Source organism: Calidris pugnax, unplaced genomic scaffold, assembly GCF_001431845.1.
Source record: "Calidris pugnax isolate Ruff unplaced genomic scaffold, ASM143184v1 scaffold89, whole genome shotgun sequence".
Lineage (NCBI taxonomy): Eukaryota > Metazoa > Chordata > Aves > Charadriiformes > Scolopacidae > Calidris > Calidris pugnax.
The window spans coordinates 1,528,438-1,539,068 of NW_015090865.1; the positions used below are offsets into that span (position 1 = coordinate 1,528,438).

Here is a 10,631-nt window from a genome sequence, read left to right on the forward strand (position 1 = left end):
GGCGGGAGGGGGGGCCCCGGTGGCGGCGCCCCGCTGAGCCGCGGCTGTGGGGCCTGTCCCCGGCCGTTGTGCCAAGGGGTGGCTCGGTCTGCCTGGTACAGACCGAAACCGGGCACGACTCGGCCAAAACGGCTTAAATGCACGTCTTCCGAGATTTCCGTTATGAAATAAGAAATAGGAAACCAGGGAAAATCATAAATAATGATCTGGGTAATTGCAAATGGTTGGGGTGCTTGTTGATCAGTACCTTGCTCATATGAACGTGTGTTCAAACTCGTAGTACTTTTTTGCCCTCGTGAAGCAGGTCTAGAGTGGATATTTATTAACGTTAAAATAAATGAAACCTGTAAAACAAGTGCTGCCCTACAGCTTAAGCCGTATCTGCAGAACTGGGTGTTTAGGGTCAGAGTAAGGTGGAATTTTAATCTGATTCCAGGAAACAAACCTGATTAACCCATCAATTTACCTCCTTGCTGCTGTTTGGCATTCTCACAGTGAACATCTTTCCACCATAGAAAAAGACACCAACGGAGATGCTTTGTGGGTTTGGTGTTATCCGTCCGTAACAGCTGAACTGAGGAGTCTGTTGCTGCGAAAATGCTGCCTTACAGATGAAAATAAACTGCTTCACACGTTTGTGTTTGGCCAGTATAAAAAGTCATGGTTCTACATCACAACTGTGGAAGTTCAAGATTCTCCAGCTTTGAAAAAGGTAGGACTCATCACATTGGGGAGAATTGGGTACCTGCATTGGTAGAATGCTGAGAGAAGGGGAAGGGGCTCTTGTGTGCTCACAAATGCAGTTGCATTCCCACAGCAGAATGTTGCCTGCCTTTCCTCACTTGCATCTCCTATGAAACTTAAAGGTGTAAATAAATAAAAATAATGTGTCCCAGTGCTGTCTCCGACGGTGGCGGTGGGAGATGCTATTTAAGGAAGACACATGAGCCTGGTCATTGTCTGCAGACTTTTGGTGTCATACTGTCCCAGCCCACAGTCATTCGATTAAGGAAGTTAAAGAGGTTTCTCTTTGTGGGCCTGCGATCTCTGCATTTTTTTCCAGCCTCTTTCAAAATGCATTGATGCTGTCTGCCTCCACAGGCTCCTTTGGCAACAAATTCTGAAAGTATCCTATCGGCAGTGGGGAAAAAAAGATGCCTTTCTTTATTTTAAAATAATCTCATGAGATTAAAGGAAAGCAATTCCTATAGAGTAGGTTAAGCAAAAGACAGTAGGTGATAGATCTGGCTCAGTGGAAATGAGTCACATCAGAAATTCGTTAACCAGACCTTTTCTGCAGTTAATAACTTGGATCTGCTGCTATGGCTTATTGTTTTCTTAATTGAAACACCTCGTCAGAGGACTGCAGTAAATTCAATAATGTGAAAAAGACTGTTCATATGGGGTCACTAAATAAACTGTATTTTTCTGTGTGTGTGTGTCTTACCCAGGTGACCCACTTCTCCATTGTTCTGACGGCCAAAGACTTCAACCCAGAGAAATACGCAGCATTCACTAGGATACTGTGTAGGTCTGTATAAAAGCCATTTTGAGGTGCTGCTGTGTGCATGTTTAGATCTTGCCAAGGCAAAAGATTAAATTTCATTGTGTTGTGTTTGCGTTTGATCTAACAATCTGCTGGAAACTCAGTCCTACAAACTGTGAATCAGATGATCTAAATCCTTGATTTGAACAGTGCAGTAAGTGTTGGGTGGTCAGGTGCCCAGAAGATTTTAATGTGTCTTCTCCAGACACCACCACATCCCACGCACTTATTTTCTCTGAGAAAATATTTCTGAAAAGCATAAATATTTAGGAGGACGTCAGTGCTGTGTAGTTGAAGGTGGACATCTTTGTGCTATGTTTTTATGTTGTAAATGTTGGTTCTTTCATAAAAATGGAAACTTAAAAATAAAAATACAAGGTAGCTTTCTTATCCTAAAAGACATGTTTTTATGTGCATGGTGAAAGTAAAAATACAAGGTAGTTTTCTTATCCCAAAAGACATGTTTTTATGTGCATGGTGAAAGACTTCTTGTTTAGTATTTAAAACCTCAACCAGGTGTCCAAAATAAGAATTCCTGCCAATAATACTGCTATTTGTGATACTGTGATTAATTATGGTTTTTTTCCATATGCCTGCTGGGACTGGATGCAGTCTAAACACCAGACTCTCTTCTTTTCACACAGAATCTACTTGAAGCATGGAAGTCCAGTTAAAATGATGGAGAGTTACATTGCAGTCCTTACAAAGGGCATCTGCCAAAGTGAAGAGAATGGGTCTTTCCTCAGCAAGGATTTTGATGCCCGGAAGGCTTATCTTGCTGGTTCCATCAAAGGTTAGTTAATATCAGAAGTCGCTATTCTGATTTCTTCTGTACAATGTAAAACAGAATCCAGTTTTCATACATTCTTCAAGTAAATAGTGCTAACAGTATTATCTGTGCTGTTACTATTAAGCTTCTTGGAAAAATAAATCATATTAACAGCATGTATATCTTCTATAAAATATTTTTCCCCTCTTTTCTAGATATAGTATCCCAGTTTGGAATGGAAACTGTTATCCTATATACAGCACTGATGTTAAAGAAGAGAATTGTAGTGTACCATCCCAGAATAGAAGCTATCCAGGAGTTTACCAGGTACTTTGTCAGTCCCTACCTTCCCGCCCACCAAAGTCCAACAAATTTTGAACCTTCTTTGAGAGAAATGCCCATACTTAGGGGGGGAAAAATAATCTTAAACCTGTATGTTGAAATCCTGCTAAATCCCTCTTAAGGCTTTAGCCACATGTTACATCAACTTAGAGAAATTTAACTGTAGAATGAGTGGTAAACTCTGCTTGTACTTAGAGCAGAAATGTCTGCAGTTCACGTACATACATGCCAAATGAGACCTTGTCATTACTAGTTGTTTTTTTTTTTTTCTTATGACATGCATTTCATACTGTGAAACTTTAATTAGCACTAATCTACCATGTGTCAAATACCAATCTCATTTCCCTAGGACTTTGCCTGCTTTAGTGTGGCATCGACAAGACTGGTCAATTCTTCATTCGTATGTGCATCTAAATGAGGAGGAAGTGGAAGCCTTAAAAGCCTGCACAGGTAGGGATAATTTATTAATCAAAAATATAAAGCAAGTTTAATTTCAGTTTCTATTGCTGCAAGGTCTTGCACCAACCAGTGCTCTTTGGGAGAAAATAATGGTTACTTTGCTATGGTTAAAAGTTAAATGGCATCATTTTCTTTAGAAAAGGGAACTAAATAACTATGTCAGAAGATAACTGCTTCATCTGGTGTTTCCGGGTGTGTTTGCATCAGTCTCCTCCTAACTGCAGATGCAAAGCAGCTTTGAGACTTTTTTGATATTGTGATCAGAGGGACTGGAAGTTTTACTGTTGTATAGAAGCAGCTCATTTTAGATAAGCTACGTTTTTTTTCCTCAGTTTCTACCCTTGGCTAGTAACTGAATTTTTTTTTATTCAGTTCCTAACTCTGAAGGTCCAAATTTTTATGCTGCCTACTGCCAGTGAAGCCTCTGGCTCGTGATCACGAGTCCGATCTGTGTGACACATGGCTGTGTGTGCCTCGTACTTAACACAGGGTCCAGGAAGAGGCCCTTGGTGTATGCAAAGGTTGATGTGACTCATCGAGTGGCAATGGAGAGGCTGCTCTGTATGGAATGATGAGCAAGGAGACTACTCATCCTCAGTATTTCTGCCGCATCGCCGACACAGCTTGTTTGGTTCACTAAACATCTTCCACAGAGAAAAGCTGCTCTGAAGTTTGCTCACCTGGCGTGCTATAAATAATAAAATCTGCTGGTTTTATTCCTCCTTTCCAGGCTAATACTGACTTAGACAGTGACAAGGGGCTCCTGAGTGGAGATTCTTTTAAAGAGGAAGTTCAGTGCTTTTTCATTTGCAAATGAATAATTTTAGTAGCAAGGTAGAGAGTTTAAAATTTCAAATTCATAACCTGTTTGTATCACACATTGTGTTAGGGATTCATCCATGATCAAGGAAATTCTAGAAGCTGCTTTTTAAGCTCATCAGAAGCGGAACATTCTGCTGGACTCGCTCATCTGATGACTGATAAAGTCAAGAGAGCAATCTCTTGGATACGATGAGTATTGTCAAATACTCTTAGAACAGACTTTAGGACTATGATTTTCTACGATATCTCAGTTTGGTTTCATTTATGAAGATCCTAATCTTGCCAACATTCTGCTCTCTAGGTTACATTGCTGGATTTACAGATTCTGAAGTGAGCAGCAGACCAGACCTCTATGACGTGTATGTGAACTTGGCAGACAGCGAGATCACTATTTCCCCTGTAGTAAAAGGTTGGTTGCTTTTTATATTTTGGATTTAGAGGCCATGTATTTGAGAGGTGATAGTAATTGCTGAAATCTTGCTGTAGGTCACGCAATCTTGATCCTTCTTCCATCCAGGTTCTAGGATTTTGCATGGCAGCCGTGAAGAGGACTCCTTGTTTTGGCTTGTTATTTATATGCATTTCTAGATATCACAGAAATGGTCATTTTACGGGAATGTGTGCTTTTTCTTTTTTTCTCTTACTCAGAGGCAATGACAATGGGAAAACTTCACAAAGAAATTGGACAACTAATTGTTCAATCTGCAGAAGATCCAGATAAATCAGACAGCCAAGTCATTAAGGTTAATATTTTGTTTTTAAATCTAGTTGAATGGCTTCTATTGCCAAACCTTGGTAGATGGGGGGGGAGTAGGAGGAAGATTATCTCTGAGAATCAGTCAATCTCTCTACAAATGAGCATTTTTATTCTTTGTACAGGTTTTTAAGGATGACATACTTGGTTTATATTATCTCATGGATAACCACATTGCTGAAGAAACTTTAGAAATTGTATTGATTATAAGGCTTCCAGTAAAATCAGTTTCCCGGTTTTATTCTACACAGCATGTATTTTGCTAAATACCTTCTCAATAATACTGTCAGTACCTTTAAAAAACTCCTACCAAGGAATGGCTTCTCAGTTGTAAAGCCTGATTTTTATGATGATGGGTTTTTTCACTTCCTCCCCTGTCTAATAAACTATTAGACATTTCATGACTGAGGGTGTCAGTGAAAAGAGCTCAGTGAGGGCAGAGAAAGGAGCCTGTGGAGTGGCTTTATTCAACATTGCCCAAGAGCAGGCTGAAGAGCTGTTGCAAGTTTACCTAAAAATGGGGTCTTTATTTAAAATGAAGAATTTATTTATAATTTTCTTTGTGTTGTATATTGTTTTTTTTTCTTTTTTTTTTAGTAAAAGCATGTTAAAATATTATAATATCTAATACTGTATTCATGGTTGCTTGTTTTTCTGTTCTTCAAGGATATTTCTCTGAAGACAAAAGAAATCTTGGCTACTTTAGCCTTGCTGACTGAAGTTTCCGATGGCAATGAAAAACCAACCCTTAACTCTGAAGCCCTGAAACAAAAGCGGTTTCCACCAGCTACAGAAAACTTCCTTTTTCATTTAGCAGCTGCTGAACAAATGCTCAAAATCTGATTTTGATGCACTGCAGTGTTGCGGACCAATTGAAAAATACTGTCTTTGCCATACAGCTAGGAATACCTGATATTTTATATGGAAAAATTAAAGGTTTAAGAGTGAATGTCAGATTTACCATGATATAGTGCAGAATATCAGAGCTTGAACTGGAACATACAGAGGTAATATTTGGGAACATTCCTGGTGTCCTTATCTTCCCCAACGATAACTTTGTATACGTGGCTCCCGAATTTCTTATTGCAACGTGGGTGCATATAGAGGTGGTGTGGGTCCATGTGTCCAGGCTGTGCCAGACATTATGGTGCTGGCCGTTTGTCCTGCAGGTTCCAGGTGTCGGCCAGCTCTGTTCTTCTTCAGACTTGTCTTCCTGGGGTCTGGAACGTGGGCTGCAGCACCCGGGCTGTAAAACCAGTGGGGTTTGGATCTGCCAGTCTCTGCACGGGGCTGCACTGAGCACACTGGGGGTCTGAGCACTTGTTCTGGGCTTCCAGGTGTCTCAGCTGCTCGAATACCTGGAAACCCCAAATAAATGGACAAGTTCTCTTCTTTCTACTTGAAAGTGTCTAGGTGTTAAAAAGAATGACTGGGAAAATCTGACGTGGTAGCCTTACTATATAAAGGAAGAGGTATTTTAAAGCTCAAGTGGGAGTTGAGCACCTCTTTTGGACTCTTGCCTTAGAGGTTTTCCCCCTTTCACTCCATCCCATGCTTCTGATGGAGGGAAGAGAGGACAGGATTGCTGTAGTTAAAATGGGGGGGTCACAGACAAGTGCTGCTTTACAGCTGGAGTCTTTTAAGAAGTTGTTGGGGTTCTCCACTGTCCTGGCCATTCATGATAGAAAATCAGATGAGTTGTAGCCTAATGGAGTGGAAATGTTCAGGTGGGCAGGAACCACAGGTAGAGCACCAACCACTTAAACTGCCCAAGCTGTAACACAGGTACTATCTGATGGTGCTCGGTGTGAACTACATGGAGATGGAGACTTTGGAAGTAGTAGTAAAAAACTAGGAAATAGAGAAAATGCAAATTTGCCTACTTGTTTGGTTGCATAGCCATAACTCAAGGAATTTTTTTTTTTATTTTTTTTTTCATTGAGCAACCTGAAACTAACTGCTTTATAGTCTTCTGAGAAGAACTTTGAGTCTTTGTAGGGAAATACTCTGAGCCAAACAAACTGGTTTTTCTTCAGAAATGTCCATGGCAAATCAGGCAATTCTGCAGCAGCACTTTGTTATAAGAAAAAAAAAATAACCTTTTTCCTGGCCTTTGTACAGATAGGCTGTAGCATGTGGTTTTACATAGAGATTTTATACTTATGATTAAAACTTTAGTAGCCAATATTTATACTGTTAAACGATTGGATATTTGCTATTCTGACACAGAGCTCATGAATAACTGTGTGCAAGCAATATTGGTTGGAAAAAGGCTTGGCCTGTTGCTATGTATCATACATTAAGGAAATCTATTTTCGAATGTGGATAAGGAATGTGGTATCTATGTATAAAATGGGTAGTTATTACAGTCAGTAAATGAAAGTGCTTCAGAATAATCCCCTATTTTCAGGGGTGTAAAATTCTACTTAAACACTTTGCAGTTTATATTCTGAACACAGAAGCATATGCTTTTTTTCTTTAACTTGGAGAAAAATACTGCAGTTGCCTTTGTTTACCTCTAAGTGCTCTGCAGCTTTTTCTTTTTTTTCCCTCATTTGCCCGTTAATGGTTTTTCTTATATGGTTCTTTAGTCTTGCTGCTTCTGGTTTGGGACTCAATAGTTGGAATAGCACAAGTGCAAAATTATGCTGAAAATTCCATTTGGGACCTACTTTGAAGTCCACTGAAATGAAAAGTCTTTCACCAAGAAGAACCTGAAGGTGCTCTGTCAGCTCTCTTAACGCCACGGTGTAACTGTGAAGAAATGCACGTAGTTTCTTATTAACAAAAAGCCTTAAGGTGTGTCACTAAGGTAGGGAGGGTGTTGGGGACAAGCACAAAGAGCAGAGGAGCTCAGTTACAAAGTGACCATCGAACGCTTGCTTTGCTTTCTCTTTTGGAAATGGTCAAGTTGAAACTCTTGCTGTTGTGTTAGATCTTGTGCCCTGACGTTTGTGCGAAGCAAATGAAATGTAATTTTGCACTTAAGGAACTGGACTCCTAGCACGCTTGTGTCTATTAAAAAAAAAAATAATCCTGAACAGTCTGCCCTTTAATTTATGTAAATGTATTCTTGAATAGTTGTGACCACTGAGTCACGGGCTGTGGCTCTCAGTTGTGCAATAGTGCCATTAAGCTACAGCTTGGTGTTTCGGTCAGAAATGTGCTGTGCAGTCAAACAGCTTTGTCATCCACATTGATCTGTCAGTGCTGAGAGAGATGCATTGGCCTCCCTCTGTTCAGGACATCCTAAAGATTGTCCTAATGGCCTTGCATTTTCTTAATGATTTTTGCCGCTGTTTCCTCTCAAAAAAATGGTTAAGAATAAACCAGAAAAATCTGCAAGGTCAGGACAGGGAAAGATTTTTGTTTATTTCTCACTTCCCTTTCCCCAGGATGTGCACAAAATCAGATGACACCCTTTCTTCTTCCTCCTAGAAGCAAAGACTGTGTGAAGTGAGATGAAATGTTCGTTCATTCCTTCTCATCTTTGGGTAAACACGAAATGGTGAATGGTAGATTAATACAAATGGATCCTGTTGACCTGCTGGGAGACGAGGCAGCGCGTAGAATAATTGAAAGCCGCGAATTTAAGTGAAAATTGCCTGCTCCTTCCTGCATTGAGGCGTAAGTCACTCCCCGAGCCCTCCACCTTGCCCAGGGCCCATGGAGCAGGTTGGTGGGGTGGTTGCTGTAGCACAACATCTGCACCACGTCTGCAGATAGGGGAAGGTGGATGAGAACAGAGCACAGGGGAGCGGGGTGAGCAGTCGATCCCTCCAGTTGTGGTCTTGCCGAGTCATAAAAAACAAGCATAAGGAAGTTTTTAGCTGCCTCCTTCTGCCATACCCTCCCCTCGGCAGTTCCCTGGCTGGGCTGAGGTCATTCCTCGTGGCTACCAGATGAGAGGAGACTCCAAAAACCAGGCAACAGCTCCTGGTGTTGGGTGTCTGATGGGGTTGGAGCTGCAGTGCAGGGCTCCCTCCCCGCCTCCATCCTTCCTCCTCCACCCCAGGGCCTGCAGGGAGCGAGCGTGGCTGGGCTACAGCCCTGGGGGAGCACAGGGACACCAGCTCCAGCTGGGGAAACGCTTTGATCTCACTATTTCTTGACGTGGGAGTGGCTGATTTACATATTAATTTTTTTCTAAGCAACATGAAAGGGATGTGGAAGCCTCATTGCATGTTCCTAAATGTCAAGATGACGAGCCAGGCAGGTGGGGAACTGCTCCCAAATTGTGCTGTACTGAGGCTGGGGCTTTCCTTGAAGCCGAAAGCTTCCATCTCTTGTAGTTCACCACACCTTAAACTGGTTCCACCACTCACACACTGTCACTGAACACACCAGCCAGCATTAAAGGCAGGAGAAAGACCTGCCTTGGGCTGGGATGTTGTTCATCTTCTGAGTTACAAAGGGGAAGGTTTTCCTACAGGTGTGGACTCTCCTCCCAAGTCCTTCAAACATGATGTTTTTCTTCCGAGTTACAAAGGGGAAGGTTTTCCTACAGGTGTGGACTCTCCTCCCAAGTCCTTCAAACATGATGTTTTGCTGCTTGTCCCTTGTTCCCTTCACTTACCTCATCCCTCTGGACAACCAGGAGGCTGGTCCCGGCTGGTCCAGAAATGAAGTCTCATGACAATTTTATTTCAAGACCAAGGATGCCAAGGCCTTTTTAGCAATGTCTTTCTCCTGCCCTGATTTGGGAAGCAGCTGAGTCACCCAGGGCTGACAATTTAAATGGCAGGTGCCTGCCCTCCTCTTCTGGAAAATTCTGGTTGGGGCAATAGAAACGTTGCTGAGGAGGAGGGAAAGGAAAGAGGCATTTAATAACCCTGAGGGGGCCATGTTTAACGTGGCAAACTCCATCTCGAGTGTTCAGTGAGAAGGTGGTGGCATTTGATAATGGGCAGCTGTAATAACAGAGACTATTATCAGCCCTGTTCCACACGCCTTACTCAGAGTTGTAATGACATCAATTTGCTTAAAACATCCAAGTGCGGTGCCAGAGAATTTATAGCTTGTCTAGTTACCATGGCGATCCAAAGTTCCTGAATGTGTTATCTTCAATTTGTTGGCTTTGCCCTACTGTTGTTTTTTGGTTTTGGTGTTTTTTTCCCCCTCTTTGTTTCCGCTGTGGTTCACGTAACTAGCATTTAAGAACTAGCCGTTCTTAAATCATGTTTAAAAAAGGAGCCGGGGGAGAGGTGTGGGGCTTCATTGCAGAGCCAATTAGTGTTTACTGAGAGTGGAATTAGACCCCTTCTGAGTTTGGTTTGTTAATGTTGGTATGTTATTGGAATAGGATTAATAGAGAAACAGGGGGTCAGAGAACCTGAGTGTCAATGTGAGCTGTTACTAAAGACGTGGAAGGAGATGAACACCTCAGTGAGCGAGGCAGGCTGAGGGAAAAAAAAGCCTCCTTCTCCCTACTGTCCTCCCCAGCTGAGCCTGATGGTATCTCTCCTTCTGCTGTCTCCTTTTGGCAGTTGTTGGAGATGACACGTGGCTCAGCAGGCCTCTGGTCCCCCCCAGCTTTTATGTTGTTGACCCTGATAGGATGTTACTGGTTAAGCCCATGACTCAGGAAGGCAAGGCTGAGTGTCCCCCGCAGAGTCCTTTACCTGTAAAAACTCACACCAGTGGAGCAGTGCAAACCCTCTGCCACCCTGAGGCTCGGCAGCTCACAGCCAGCACCCACACTGTCCTCCTGGAACAGCCTGACAGCCTGTTCCTTAGCCTTCCTACAGCTCCTTAGGACAGGCTGCTGCTCCCCTCTCCTCCTCTGACCCTTCCCTGCTGTCAGTTGTCAGAGGAAGGCTCCAAAAAGGCAGAACTCAAACAAGAAACTAAACTCAACCCCCTACTTCCTGCTTTTGTTTGGTGCCAAAAGCACAGCAGGAACTGTTTTCCTGCCGGCTGTTTTTCCTCACTCTGCTCTG

The 10,631-nt window shown here is 42.4% G+C and overlaps 1 protein-coding gene across 1 annotated transcript; it reads left to right on the forward strand.

Annotated features, from left to right (window-relative positions):
* The first annotated feature begins 283 nt into the window (after nt 1-283).
* LOC106889890 (protein FAM45A-like) lies at nt 284-7,723 on the forward strand. The gene is made up of 8 exons (XM_014945386.1): nt 284-712; nt 1,452-1,531; nt 2,191-2,339; nt 2,531-2,642; nt 3,007-3,107; nt 4,240-4,347; nt 4,587-4,681; nt 5,359-7,723. Exons 3-8 carry the CDS (start codon nt 2,222-2,224, stop codon nt 5,533-5,535), a joined length of 711 nt encoding a protein of 236 aa, XP_014800872.1. The 5' UTR covers nt 284-712; nt 1,452-1,531; nt 2,191-2,221; the 3' UTR covers nt 5,536-7,723.
* Nucleotides 7,724-10,631: the final 2,908 nt, after the last annotated feature.